The 15,514-nt window shown below is 44.4% G+C and overlaps 1 protein-coding gene across 2 annotated transcripts in view; it reads left to right on the top strand.

Annotated features, from left to right (window-relative positions):
• Positions 1-582: 582 nt before the first annotated feature.
• TTC37 (tetratricopeptide repeat domain 37) overlaps positions 583-15,514 on the top strand; it is a 188,960-nt gene continuing 174,028 nt past the window's right edge. For both annotated transcript variants that reach the window (XM_040421551.1, XM_040421552.1), the window contains exons 1-3: positions 583-709; positions 3,031-3,125; positions 8,227-8,370. In XM_040421551.1, coding sequence (XP_040277485.1) covers positions 3,036-3,125; positions 8,227-8,370 — 234 coding nt within the window. In that variant the 5' untranslated portion in view covers positions 583-709; positions 3,031-3,035. The remainder of the gene's footprint in view (positions 710-3,030; positions 3,126-8,226; positions 8,371-15,514) is intronic.

Here is a 15,514-nt window from a genome sequence, read left to right as displayed (position 1 = left end):
GATATACGGCTCTGCTACATCCATGATAACATGCACACGCTCGCAGCGACCTCCACAACCCTGCTACCTGCACTTTACACATGTACACTCCACACACAGCTCTACTATTCTATACATAGCGGTGCTGTGTTATCCAGTACAATATACACAATAAAAAAGGGCGCACATGACAAAGCTCCACAATGCTGCCCGCTCATAAGTAACTGTTGTGCCTAAACTCCTATAAAAAATAACCTTTATGCCTAAACTCCATGCGCCGCAAGGGCCTTGTGACGTCACAGGGCCACGTGACATGCTAACGTAAAGTGGGTTTGAAGCAGCCGCGGAATGTAGCAGCTGGATAATATCCACTTCCTTTGTGTTGTGGTAATACAGATTAGTAATCTAATACCAAAATAATCACTTTCAAATTTGAATGTCATGTGAGGTCACAAGGTCCATGCACCTTATACAGCATTTGAGCGCATACGTGCACCCATGACGTCACAAGGTCCTTACGGCGCATGGAATGTAGACACTACAGTAGCTGAACAGCGTTGACTCCTCCCACGCACGTGATTGTTCACGTGATCAGAGCATCATCAAAGGTCCTGAAGCAGTCTGGGATCCAGAAGAACTCCTCACATGGATCTGACTGGTCACATGTTGTATACGTCATCAAAGGTCCTTAAGCCTTCTTGGATGTGACATCTGCGCTGCAGCCTGTGATGTGAGTGGAGTCTCTACGTGGCAGGTTTAGCCTTTACCCATTTAGCAGTGTATGTGCTGGATATATGTATGAGCGGGGACTACTAGCTGAGCGGCGTGTGTCAGACTGCTGTCATTATCCTCATCCTATTTACCTGCAGGGTACACCTACCCAGCGACAGCCAAAGCACCCATATAAACCAGTGCCAACCTGTGAGTGTCTGAATAAAGTAATAAACTGGTATCCTTTGTAAACCAGTGCCTACTATAAAGCAGTGCCAGCCAGAGAGTGCTTCAGTAAACAAGTGCCAGCCTGAGAGTGTCTCAATAAACTGGTATCCTTCTTAAACCAGTGCCAACCTGAGAGTGCCCACCATAAACCAGTGCCAGGCAGAAAGTGCTTCAGCAAACCAATGCTAGCCTGCGTGCCCCCATAAACCAGTGCCAGTCTGGGGTCAGGGCAGCCAACCGTCCAGAAATTTCTGGACTATCCATAAAAATAGGCAACTATTTTCCTGCGTCCGTGAAAAAAAATAGACGTGTCGGTGATTTTCTGAGGCTGGTGGTGCTTGACTAGATTATTTTGGTGATAATTATCATCATTTTGCAGCTCACAGTAAATGCTGGTGATGAGTTCTGATCAGTATATTGTGCTGTAGACATGGATTACTTAGAATCTATATCACTCATTGTGGTTTTCTAATATGTCTGTGTTGGTTATCTGTGATTTTGAGATAGGTTGTCCTGGAAAAAGAAAAAATTCTGGTTGGCAAGCCTGGTCTGAGTAGATGGAAGAAACAGACATATGGGCGTCTACACAGAATGAAAAACATCAGATTTGTGTGAGCAGAAATGAGATGATTTTTCACACTGCCGTCTGACGCAGGCCCCTGGAGTGGTTGCCCCTGGAGTGGTTGCCCCTGGAGTGGTTGCCCATGGAATGGTTGCCCCTGGAATAGTTGCTCCTGGTAGTGAATCAGATTGCAGATCTCAAACCCTTTTGGAAAATGAAAGCATCAGCCTCCCTCCTGTGCTGAGGAATTGGCTGCTGGTCTCTGGTATTTTCAGTTGTTTGTCTGTGGTGTTCATACGTTTTTTTTTTTCTTTTTTCTTTCCTTCCTTCCTCCACACGAGCGAGTTTTCCGCGCGGGTGCAAAGCATGACGTGAAGTCGTGAACACACAGCACCCGCACTGAATCCTGACCCATTCATTTCAATGGGTCTGGATACATGAGCATTGTTTTTCACGCAGCCCTAGCCCCATAGAAGTGAATGAGGCTTCAGTAAAAAACGCATTGCATCCTTATGTAGTCCGTGCATAGTGCGTTTTTCACTGCGTGGAAAAAACGAAACAACTGAACGCAAATGCAGAAAAAAAACGGACTGAACTTGCTTGCAAAATGGTGAGAGTTTCACTGAAACTGAGAGAATCCATAACGCTCGTGTGAAAGAGGCCTAAGGCGCCTTTCACACGAACGTTACGGATTGGTTCAGGATGAGTTCAGTGAAACTCTCACCATTTTGCAAGCAAGTTCAGTCAGTTTTTTCCATGCAGGTGCAATCCATTTTGATGCGGTTTTTTACGCGCGTGAAAAAAAACCTGGAAGATTTACAAACAGACATCTCCTGGCAACCATCAGTGAAAAACGCGCTATGCTCGGACTACATAAGGATGCAATGCGTTTTTCACTGAAGCCCCATTCACTTTTATGGGGACAGGGCTGCGTGAAAAATGCTCAATATAGAACATGCTGCGATTCTCACACAACGCAGAACTGATGCGTGAAAAAACAGACCCATAGAAATGGATGGGTCAGGATTCAGTGCGGGTGCTATGCGTTCACTTCACGCTCAAACTCGCTCGGGTGAAAGGGACCTAAGGGTGGATTCACACACAGCTCAATTTGATGCCACAGGTTTGTCTTTCACAAAAATCAGGATGTTATATCTGGATTTTCTAATGCGGATTTTCTGCACAATTGCTGCAGATTTCACCCCTTGCAGTGCACGCTGCAGATTGGTGTGTGGCAAACCTGGACCAGCAACGTGGATCAGATATTAGGATATGTCACCCACAGTCTGCATAAATTGACCTGCGGTACACTGCGGATTTCACCCATGATTTCCATAGGAGATCTGCCACAAAATCCACAACGGCTCGGATTTTGATGCTGATCATGTCCTGTGTGGACGGCCGCATAAAGCTTCTGGACCCACAGCAACTAGCAGATCGTCAGCGTCTCTCCAAGAGGTTGTCATAAAGGCATCAAAGCACTTTTTTTTTGTGTAAATTGCAGCCAAGTGTCAGTATAAAATCACTGTTGTACCTCTGTGTCTCCTTAGTCACTATGTCAAGTAAAGAAGTGAAGGCTGCACTGAAGAGTGCCAGGGATGCCATCCGGAATAAGGAATACAAAGAAGCTCTGAAGCACTGTAAGGTGAGAGGCATTGCACTGGCACCACCTGATAGTGTCAGCTATTGCGCCAATGGTAGTTTTTAAGCGTTCAGAGTCCACACCAAACATACCTGTATTGGAAGAAATGTACATTGTATGTATAGCTTTTTTGTTTGCTGTACACTACATGCAGTTTTCTGTATGAAACAGATGTGAAGTTGGCCACACACATTAGATTAATGTTGTTTGAACCCAGTTTTTGGAGGTGACTGACCATTTAATGTATGATGGCCTTTAGGTCGCAATAACGCCTGTACAAGCGTCATAGACGCCTGTTCAGGCCATTTTACTCCCTGGAAAAAGTCTAAGGCGTACCGATACGCCTTAGACTTTTCCCTGCCATTCAACAGCGCAGTGAGCGCTGTGAACAGCAAGGGCACCTGCCTGAAACAACCAATAACAAGGCTCCTTACAGTGAGGAGCTTTGTTATTGGTCAGTTTGAGCGGCTGCCGGAGCTTATGGCACATCGCTCTGAAGGGAGGAAGGAGGCGCGCGATCCTCACTGACGGGGTAAGTGGCCTTGCTGGGAAATTTAGTGGTGGTCTGAGCGCCTCGTTTTTACCCTATAGTGATGAGTCTGAAGCGCTCAGCCGAGCGCCGTCTCTCCTCCCTGCTGAGTGCGGTACTGAAGACGGCCTCAATAGAAGGTCTAGGGGACCGTCTTCACTACCGCGCTCAGCAGTGAGGAAAAGTGGCTGAGCGCTTCAGACTCCTGCTTATAGAAGTCAGCGGGGGTCTCAGCGCCAAAAAGAGACCTCCATAACGGACCGACCTATCACCCGTAGACCTCTACCTAGGTCACCTGTCAGCTTTCATATAAATCCATCAAGGATAATTAATTGCAGCATGTTCCATCAGATGCTGAACTAGGGATATTGTGTGCTTTAAGGATTTCTTCTGTAATGCGGCGACACATGGTGCTACAAGGACTGCATGTGGCCATTTACAGCGTCCAGGACATACAGTCCCTCTGTATAATCCAATAATCACAGCGGTGGTGGCAATTTTGTGGCATTATCTGGTGGCATGAGATGCAATGGGTCATGGAAGACAAACTCCTCTTTATAGCAAGATTAAGCACAACACAAAATGACAGCCTCTAGATCAGGGATCAGCAACCTCCAGCACTCCAACTGTGCTGAAACTACAACTCCCAGTATCCTCCTTTCACTTCTTTAGGAGTTACAAGAACAACTGAGCAAGTGTGCATGCTGGGTGTTGTAGTTTCACAGCAGCTGGAGTGCCGAAGGTTGCTGCTCCCTAGATCTACAGGCAAGCTTGGTGGTTATCACTGTGTGATGTCATCATCCAGATCCACAACATGTGACTGTGGCGGTGCGAGCACCTGGCACCAGAGGTATGTGCCTGGGTCTTTCGCTTGTGCCCTTGGCACCAGCATGCACCACCATCCATTGTGCCTGTGTCCTGCTCTGCCAGTGCCTCAGGTCTCTTCAGAGTCTAACAACAGCCCCAGTGGCACTGACATACCCACCTGAGAGCTCCTCTACAAGGACGTAACTTTGGTGGGCAGCAATGGCCACGTGATGGATGGCAAACCCCAGTGACCAGCGGCACAAACAGCAGCAAATATTTAAGGGATTGTCCCAAGATCAACACTATTTACCTATCCATACTTGACCCAGAGAACACTAGAACATGGTAACCAAGGTGGGGCCCCCAGAGATCATGTACTTGAAGGGGACATGTCTGTTTTAGTAACGACTTGCATTTCCCATGCAATAACAATTCTGGGGAATCAATTCTTGGGACTCTATATTGTACCATTACTCTATTATTCCTACTAGAACTTATGAACAAATTGCGAGTAGTCTGCAATAAAGGTCCAGCGGGGGGTTACCAGTTGACAGCACTGATTGAATATCAGGCTGTGCAGTGACACCCCCATCTGGACCTTCACTGCAAACTGCTAGCAAGTCATTCATAACTAATAGCAGAAATAAGAGGAATTGTGCAACATAAAGTCATAAGAATAGATGCTCCAGGATTGTTATTACATGGGGGGTGCAAGTAGTTAACAAAACAGAGAAATCCGGAGAGGTGCGGGGTCCTCTTTAAATATCGATCTTAGGACAAACCCTTTAAGCCTCATAAAATCACTGCAACAGTGACCTCAGTGGTGCCAACCCTTCAGCGCAACAGTGACCTCAGTGGTGCCGACCCTTTAGCGCAACAGTGACCTCAGTGGTGCTGACCCTTCAGCGCAACAGTGTCCTCAGTGGTGCTGACCCATCAGCGCAACAGTGTCCTCAGTGGTACCGACCCCCTCAGAGCAACAGTGACCTCAGTGGTGCCGACCCTTCAGCGCAACAGTGTCCTCAGTGGTACTGACCCTCTCAGAGCAACAGTGACCTCAGTGGTGCCCACCCCTCAGCACAACAGTGTCCTTAGTGGTGCCGACCCCCTCAGCCCAAAAGTGACCTTAGTGGTACCGACCCCCTCAGCCCAACAGTGTCCTTAGTGGTGCCGACCCCCTCAGCCCAACAGTGTCCTTATTGGTGCTGACCCCCTCAGCCCAACAGTGTCCTTAGTGGTACCGACCCTCTCAGCCCAACAGTGTCCTCAGTGGTACCGACCCCCTCAGAGCAACAGTGTCCTCAGTGGTGCCGACCCTTCAGCGCAACAGTGTCCTCAGTGGTACTGACCCCCTTAGAGCAACAGTGACCTCAGTGGTACCGACCCCCTCAGCACAACAGTGTCCTTAGTGGTACCGACCCCCTCAGCCCAACAGTGACCTTAGTGGTACCGACCCCCTCAGCCCAACAGTGACCTTAGTGGTACCGACCCCCTCAGCCCAACAGTGTCCTTAGTGGTACCGACCCCCTCAGCCCAACAGTGTCCTTAATGGTACCGACACCCTCAGCCCAACAGTGTCCTTAGTGGTACCGACCCCCTCAGCCCAACAGTGTCCTTAGTGGTACCGACCCCCTCAGCCCAACAGTGTCCTTAGTGGTACCGACCCCCTCAGCCCAACAGTGTCCTTAGTGGTACCGACCCCCTCAGCCCAACAGTGACCTCAGCTAAATTAAAAATTGTCTAAATTTGCTATTTATGCATGCAAGACAGTTCTAGAGTACTAGTAATGGTTTCCCTGCATAAATAGCAACCCCTTAATGTTATACAGGCCTTCGTATTAACTATTTGAATTACTGTAACTTTCGTACTCCTCATCGGCTGAAAATACTCCTCAAAAATGGTAAGAGGAGTATTTTTATTCTTCCAGAAAAAATGTAGCGCGACCTCTGGCCTTTACACTCTCCCACAACTGTAGAGTGGGGAAGGAAGAAAGATTGAGCTGTAGGATTTCAGTATGCCCAATCTTTTTCTTCACGTGGCATACTGGCATCTCCACATTCAAAGCACATGTATGCTTAGCTGGAGCAAGTGTGCATGTGTATAGTGTGAGCTTGGGAGCGATACAAATGCAAAAGAAAACATCTTCCCACATGAACAATGATTTACAATGAAGAGAGATTCAATAAGGCTGTAAGATGTAACTATCAGATATTAGTTGTGAGTAAATAGAAATAGAAACAGTGTTATTACAGGAGATGCTGTTAAAAGGGTTGTCTATTTTCAGGGTTAAACCGGGCAGCCCTCCGAATCAATCTGCACTAAAGTACTTACCTAACAGATCCCGCACTGCTGCTGAGGTTCTCCCTGCCAGGCTGTATTTACCCGGCTGCAGTGGTGACATCACTTTGACAGCACATGACCACTGCAGCCAATCACAGGCCTCTTTGGGTGCACATCTGCATGTGTTGTAAACATGATGTTACCACTGCAGCTGTTTAAATGGAGCCCAGCCGGGAGAACCACAGCAGTGCAGGATCGGTCAGGTAAGTACTTACTCAATCTTTATTGCAGTTGATCGGGAGGTTGTTCTGTTTCATCCTGAAATTGGACAACCCCTTTAAGCTTAAGGATTTTTCTTCAGATGTTTCCCATGTTTGCCTTGCAGGTCATACAACCTCTTTTACGGTGGGTTTCCTTGGGCCCACCAGAGGAAATTATACTTGGGGCCAAACCCTTATATCATCAATGAAGTCAAATAGGTTCTGAATCAAAGAAATAAACCCTAGTGGCGAGTGATTTTCTCCAAAGGGGTTTTTATCCTGCACCTTCCGGGGCCCCCTATAGTTTCTGAGCCTGGGCCCACCGGAGGATCCTCTTGTACGCCAGTCTAAACCATTGACAGGATCCTGGCTATAAAACGCAGAGAGGCAGATTTACTAAACCTGTAGATGGTGTAACCGTAAGCTGTCAAGACCTGCAACAGATTTATCTCAGGCTCTGTAATAAGTTTACTGCAGGGACATTTTTGGTTTAGTGTAAAACAGAATTTAAAGGAAACCTGTCATCAACTATATGCTGACCTCACTGAGGACAGCATAAGATAGTGACAGAAATGCTGATTTCAGCGGTGTGTCACTCATGAGCTAAAAGTAAGTGGTTGCCGAGAACCAGCATCATAATCATTGCAGCACAGGCCTTGAAAACAGTCAAATCTACTTGAGAAGAGTCCTGGTTATTCATAATCTCCTGCTCTCCTGTCCATCTGCTGATGATTGGCAGTTCTCTCCTAGAGAGAAAGGGAGAAAACTAGGTAGAAGTCTGTCAGTCATCAGCAGGTGGGCAGGAGAGCAGGAATTCATGAATAACCAGGACTCTTCTCAGGTGGCCGTGACTCTTTTCCAGGCCCAGTCTGCAATGGTTGTGATGTTGGTTCTCGTCAACCACTTACTTTTAGCTTTTAAATGACAGACCGCTGAAATCAACTCACCTGTCTCTACTTTATTCTGCTGTTAGTATGGGCAGCATAAAGTTGATGACAGGTTCCCTTTAACGCAGAATTTTTGTGCAGTTTTGGCGCAAAAAGTCACATCTTAGGCCACGCCCTTTCCCATGAAGTCACACCCACTCCCCCTTTTCAACCAAATTTAAAAAAAATGCAGAAAGTCACTTTCTAGACAGATTTTAGGAGCAGATACATTAGTAAAAATGTTGCAGGGTCTTGGAAATTTCCACAGATATTACAATCAGTTTGTTTTTTTCCATATATAGGCGGTGCTGAAGCTGGAAAAAAATAACTACAATGCCTGGGTTTTCATTGGATTGGCCGCTTCTGAGCTGGAGCAACCAGACCAGTCCTATGGTGCCTACAAGAAGGCTACAGAGATTGAACCAGAACAGTTGTTGGCCTGGCAGGTAGAGTATGGGATTGGTTGTGGAGGGAATTTGAAAGCAGTCCCATGGGTTGGAACATGTTGCCCTACAGATACAGAGCTTTTTAGCTTAAAGGGGTTCTCTGGGAAATAAGAAAATTAATACTTAAATATTACTTAATAATAAATATATTCTCAAATACCTTTCATTATTTATAATGGCTCATTTTGTCTTGGAAGCAATCATCAGGACAAAAGAAATGTCCGCCGTCCCATTAGTTCACACAAAGCCTGTCCTAATCACACAGGAGGACAAGTTACTTCACAACACTGAGGTAAAGAGCTGCCTCATCCTCCTCTCTTTGATACGTCTTTGAAGGGAACCTTTCACTATGAAAATGCTAAATGAACTTCAGGTAGCATGTTGTAGAGCAGGAGGAGCTGAGCAGATTGTTCTATAGTTTTGTGGTAAAAGATTCAGTAAAACTTGTAATGTATGCATTTATATTCCTGCTTGTTCTGGGCTTTGAAGTCCAGGAGTCGGTCCTATCAGTGACTGACAGCCCTCTCTCTATGACCGTGTATACAGAAACAGCTGTCAATCACTGATAGGACGTCTCCTGGACTTCAAAGCCCAGAATGAGCAGAGATATAAATGAATAAAATACAAGGTTTTACTGAATTTGTTCCCATCAAACTATATATCAATCTGCTCAGCTCCTTCTGCTCTATTACATGCTGCCTGCAGCTCAGACACTATGTTTAACCTGCCAGGTTCCCTTGTCAGCTGTTCAGATCAATGCTGGATCGGTAACATAGTTTATAAGGCTGAAAAAAGACATCTGCCCATCCAGTTCAGCCTGTTATCCTGCAAGTAGTATGCTGGGATCTTAGTTCTGTCCCTTGCTAGATACTTAATGTCAAACAACAACAATTTTTGAAGTTGTCAGCCAGCACACCCCAAGTAATACAGTGTGTGAGTACTCAGGTCCTTAGTAGGGAAGGTGCAAAGAGGCTTGGCACAAGATAAACCACAGCTTTATCTATCACTGTTGCATTAAAGGGGTGGTACATGCTACAGATATTGATGGATAGATATTGTAGTGGCTCACCCTCTATGCGACAATGGGAAAGGTGCTCTTACTCAAAAAGCGATTCACCCAATCACAAACACTGGAATAAGTATGATTCAGATAAGTAGGCACTCACCATCTGGTTGTATATAGAACATTAAATGGTTATATATATATATATATATATATATATATATATAAAACAATAAATGTAAATCAATAAATATACATATCATTTATTCATATTAATATACTCTAAAATGCATGGAAAGGAATGTATCCAATAAAAACCCCAAAATTGAAATAAAAACATATAATACAGTTGCAAGAAAAAGTATGTGAACCGTTTGGAATGATATGGATTTCTGCACAAATTGGTCATAAAATGTGATCTGATCTTCATCTAAGTCACAACAATAGACAATCACAGTCTGCTTAAACTAATAACACACAAATGATTAAATGTTACCATGTTTTTATTGAACACACCATGTAAACATTCACAGTGCAGGTGGAAAAAGTATGTGAACCCCTAGACTAATGACATCTCCAAGAGCTAATTGAAGTGAAGTGTCAGCCAACCGGAGTCCAATCAATGAGATGAGATTGGAGGTGTTGGTTACAGCTGCCCTGCCCTATAAAAAACACAAACTAGTTCTGGGTTTGCTTTTCACAAGAAGCATTGCCTGATGTGAATGATGCCTCGCACAAAAAAGCTCTCAGAAGACCTACGATTAAGAATTGTTGACTTGCGAAAAGCTGGAAAGGGTTATAAAAGTATCTCCAAAAGCCTTGCTGTTCATCAGTCCACGGTAAGACAAATTGTCTATAAATGGAGAAAGTTCAGCACTGCTGCTGCTCTCTCTAGGAGTGGCCGTCCTGTAAAGATGACTGCAAGAGCACAGCGCAGACTGCTCAATGAGGTGAAGAAGAATCCTAGAGTGTCAGCTAAAGACTTACAAAAGTCTCTGGCATATGCTAACATCCCTGCTAGCGAATCTACAATGCATAAAACACTGAACAAGAATGGATTTCATGGGAGGATACCACAGAGGAAGCCACTGCTGTCCAAAAAAACATTGCTGCACGTTTACAGTTTGCACAAGAGCACCTGGATGTTCCACAACAGTACTGGCAAAATATTCTGTGGACAGATGAAACCAAAGTGGAGTTGTTTGGAAGAAACACACAACACTATGTGTGGAGAAAAAGAGGCACAGCACACCAACATCAAAACTTCATCCCAACTGTGAAGTATGGTGGTGGGGGCATCATGGTTTGGGGCTGCTTTGCTGCGTCAGGGCCTGGACGGATTGCCATCATCGAAGGAAAAATGAATTCCCAAGTTTATCAAGACATTTTGCAGGAGAACTTAAGGCTATCTGTTCACCAGCTGAAGCTCAACAGAAAATGGGTGTTGCAAATGGGACAATGACCCAAAGCATAGAAGTAAATCAACAACAGAATGGCTTAAACAGAAGAAAATACGCCTTCTGGAGTGGCCCAGTCAGAGTCCTGACCTCAACCTGATTGAGATGCTGTGGCATGACCTCAAGAAAGCGATTCACACCAGACATCCCAAGAATATTGCTGAACTGAAACAGTTCTGTAAAGAGGAATGGTCAAGAATTACTCTTGACCGTTGTGCACGTCTGATCTGCAACTACAGGAAACGTTTGGTTGAAGTTATTGCTGCCAAAGGAGGTTCAACCAGTTATTAAATCCAAGGGTTCACATACTTTTTCCACCTGCACTGTGAATGTTTACATGGTGTGTTCAATAAAAACATGGTAACATTTTATTCTTTGTGTGTTATTAGTTTAAGCAGACTGTGATTGTCTATTGTTGTGACTTAGATGAAGATCAGATCACATTTTATGACCAATTTGTGCAGAAATCCATATCATTCCAAAGGGTTCACATACTTTTTCTTGCAACTGTATAGTACAAGTTGTAATATATAAAAAATTCACCCTAAAATATTTTGTGATCAAGGATAATGTTCCAAGATACCATCCAATATTATCGCCAAATATAGTAGTTAGGATGCTCATATATGGCTTATAAGATACTTTGTTAAGGCAATTGATTGATAATAACAATCTCAAGTGATTGACATTATGTTAGCAATAACAGATCCTTAATTAGTAGCAGTAGTCTAAAAAACGGTTGAAACTCGGTTTGATTTCCCACAGTACCCAGAGCAGTGTATCCTCACATACAGCTAACCAGAGACAAGCCCTGCAATTACATTAAATCAGTAAACATTTTTTTTAACCTCTTAATAGCCAGCTGTACCTCATTCTCTTCCAGACTGACAGGGGGGGACTGCTTTAGCTGCTTATATCTCTGGTTTGGTACCAGCTACAAATATGGGTGTTGTATTGTCTGAAAGCTGACATTCCAAGCTCTTTCCAGTGTGTAGGCACAGGCAATGAATGTGTACATGTGTAATTCCATTACCAACTTTTTAATGAAACAACTTTTTAACACTTTTAACTCCCTTCTCCGTCCCCCAGTGCCCCCACCCTCTCCTCTCATCTCAGCTGAGGACTTTGCCACATACTTCAAAGAAAAGATAGTCAACATTAGAGAAAGCTTCAGTACACAGTCCCCTCAGACCCTCTACACAACTGCTCTTCTCCCAAAACCCACTTCTCCACCATTATAGAAGAAAAACTCTCCACTCTACTCTCCAGATCACATCTCACCACCTGTGCACTTGACCCAATTCCATCCCACCTCATCCCTAACCTCACCACAGTGTTTATCCCAGCCCTAACTCATCTCTTCAACCTATCACTAGCCTCTGGTGTCTTCCCCTCTACTTTTAAACATGCTACCATTACACCCATCCTCAAAAAGCCTTCACTTTTTTTTTTTTAATCCAGAGGGAAAACAAACAGGCTGGTGTAGTGAGCTTCATTTATATTTATATAAGGAGATATATAACGCGAGTTTGACCGCAACGCGTGGTTGATTAAGTGTGGGGTTGATTAAGTGTTGTGGTTTAGATTAAGTGACTTTAGATTCAGGGACTTCAGTGGGGGACTGCAATTAGCCAGTTACTTATTACTACACTATATAGTATTTTTCGCTTTTGTGGTGTAATCCCCATCTAGTATGTGTTGCACAATTGACAACGCAGTCCAGTGCACATCTTGCATGGTGTATGCAGTCCTGGAACAGCTGTTCGAGGGTGTATATCTTTGTTCAAGGTGTGAGCAAATTACCTGTTTGGAATCGCAAATAGAGTCTCTAAACAGGCAAGTTTCAACACTGAGAGGCATTGACATTTTGCAAAAGAGTTTGCTTCTCACCGAGCAAGCACTCTCTGAGGTAGATGAGGGGGAGGGTGACAGAGAGGAGGCTGAGGAAAGTGAGGTAGCTAGCTGGGTAACAGTTAGAAAGCGGGGTAGAGGGAAGAGTGCCAGGGAGTGCCAGGGAGGCTAGCCCTGATCTGACACATCCCAACAAGTTTGCACGTTTAGCAGATGAGGGGGATGTCAGTCCAGGAACGGCACTGCTGCAGCCGGACACTTCCTCTACCAGTCAGGGGAATGTCAGCTCCAGTAAGCAGGGGACCAGGAGAGCAGGGCAGGCCAGACAGGTGCTGGTAGTGGGAGACTCAATTATTAGGGGAACAGATAGGGCAATCTGTCACAAAGACCGTGATCGCCGAACAGTGTGCTGTCTTCCTGACAGATTACTGGGAGGGTCTGGAGAAGATCCAGCGGTCATGGTCCATATCGGAACCAATGACAAAGTTAGAGGTAGGTGGAGAGTCCTTAAAAATGATTTCAGGGATTTAGGTCAAAAGCTTAGGGCAAGGACCTCAAGGGTAGTATTTTCCGAAATACTACCGGTACTACGAGTCACACAAGAAAGGCAGCGGGAGATTAGGGAGGTTAACAAGTGGCTCAAGAACTGGTGTAGGAAGGAGGGGTTTGGGTTCCTGGAGAACTGGGCCGACTTCTCTTTCGGCTACAGGCTCTATCGTAGGGACGGGCTGCACCTCAATGGGGAAGGGGCAGCTGTGTTGGGGAAGCAGATGGCTACAAGGTTGGAGGAGTGTTTAAACTAGGGACTGGGGGGGGGAGGGAAATTACATTATAGGAGGGGAAGATAGTGCAGATAGAGACCGGGGGCAAGGTAGTGGGACTGGGGGAGGAATGGAAGGAGGGACTAGAACAGTTCAGAAGGAAAGGTGTAGGGTAAAAAATATACATAAACCTCTCAAATGTATGTATACTAATACCAGAAGCCTGACTAATAAAACTGCGGAACTGGAATTAGTGATGTGTGAGGAGGACTATGACATAGTGGGAATAACTGAGACATGGCTGGATGATAGCTATGACTGGGCAGTTAATGTACAAGGTTACAAGGTTACAGTCTGTTTAGAAAGGATAGTCAAAACCGGAGGGGGGTGTATGCCTTTATGTAAAGTCCTGTCTAAAGCCCACACTCCGTGAAGATATAAGTGAGGGACATGAACATGTGAAGTCACTGTGGGTAGAAATACATGGAGGCAAAAATAATAATAAATTACTAATAGGAGTTTACTATAAACCACCTAATATACCAGAGTCCACAGAAAATCTACTACTAAACGAGATAGTAGTTATAGACTGGGAAACTGAAACTTGTTTATCTCCTAAAGGAAACAGGTTCTTGGCAATAATCACAGACAATTACCTCTCCCAACTGGTTCAGGACCCGACTAGAGGGACGGCCATACTGGACTTAGTATTAACCAATAGGCCTGACAGAACAACAGACGTGCAGGTTGGGGGACACCTGGGAAATAGTGACCATAAAGTAATAACCTTCCAATTATCATTCAAAAGAGCGTTTCTACAGGGAGGAACAAAAATACCAAACTTCAAAAAAGCAAAATTTAGCCAACTAAGAGAGGCTATAGGCCTAACTAACTGGAACAAAATCCTCAGAAATAAAAATACAGCCACCACATGGGATAGCATTAAAAGCATCCTAAAATCTCATTGTGAGAGGTACATACCGTATCGGAATAAAAGGTTAAGGAGCAAAAAGAAACCAATGTGGATAAATAGAACTGTAAAGAAAGCAATAAATGACAAAAAGAAAGCATATAAATCACTAAAACAGGAGGGTGGCACGGAAGCACTGAAAAACTATAAGGAAAAAAAATAAAACATGTAAAAAACTAATAAAAGCGGCCAAACTAGAGACCGAGAGATTAATTGCCAAAGAAAGTAAAACTAACCCTAAAATGTTCTTCAATTATATAAATGTTAAAAAGTATAAATCTGAAGGTGTCTGCCCTTTAAAGAGTAATGAGGGGGGAGTCACAGAAAGCGACGAGGAGAAAGCAAAGCTGTTAAATATTTTTTTCTCCAATGTATTCACTGAGGAAAATAAACTGTCAGATGAAATGCTGAATGTAAAAGTAAACTCCCCTTTAAAAGTGTCCTGTCTGACCCAGGAAGAAGTACAACAGCGACTTAAAAAGATTAAAATAGACAAATCGCCAGGACCGGATGACATACACCCCTGTACCTAAGGGAATTAACTAATGTCATAGCCAGACCCTTATTTCTGATATTTGCAGACTCTATACTGACAGGGAATGTCCCACAGGATTGGCGCATAGCAAATGTGGTGCCAATACTCAAAAAGGGTCCAAAAACAGAGCCCGGAAACTATAGGCCGGTAAGTTTAACATCTGTTGTGGGTAAACTGTTTGAAGGTTTTGTGAGAGATGCTATCTTAGAGCATCTCAACGGGAAATAAGCAAATAACGCCATATCAGCATGGCTTCATGAGGGATCGGTCATGACAAACTAATTTAATCAGTTTCTATGAGGAGGTAAGTTCTAGACTTGACAGCGGCGAATCAATGGATGTCGTATATCTGGACTTCTCCAAAGCATTTGACACTGTACCACATAAAAGGTATGTATATAAAATGAGAATGCTCGGACTGGGAGAAAATGTCTGTATGTGGGTAAGTAACTGGCTGAGTGATAGAAAACAGAGGGTGGTTATTAATGGTACACTCTCAGATTGGGTCACTGTCACTAGTGGAGTACCTCAGGGGTCAGTATTGGGCCCTATTCTCCAATATATTTA

The sequence above is a fragment of the Bufo bufo genome, chromosome 2 (assembly GCF_905171765.1).
Source record: "Bufo bufo chromosome 2, aBufBuf1.1, whole genome shotgun sequence".
Lineage (NCBI taxonomy): Eukaryota > Metazoa > Chordata > Amphibia > Anura > Bufonidae > Bufo > Bufo bufo.
Note: the sequence above shows the minus strand (reverse complement) of the source record. Positions and strands in the feature narration are given on the sequence as shown.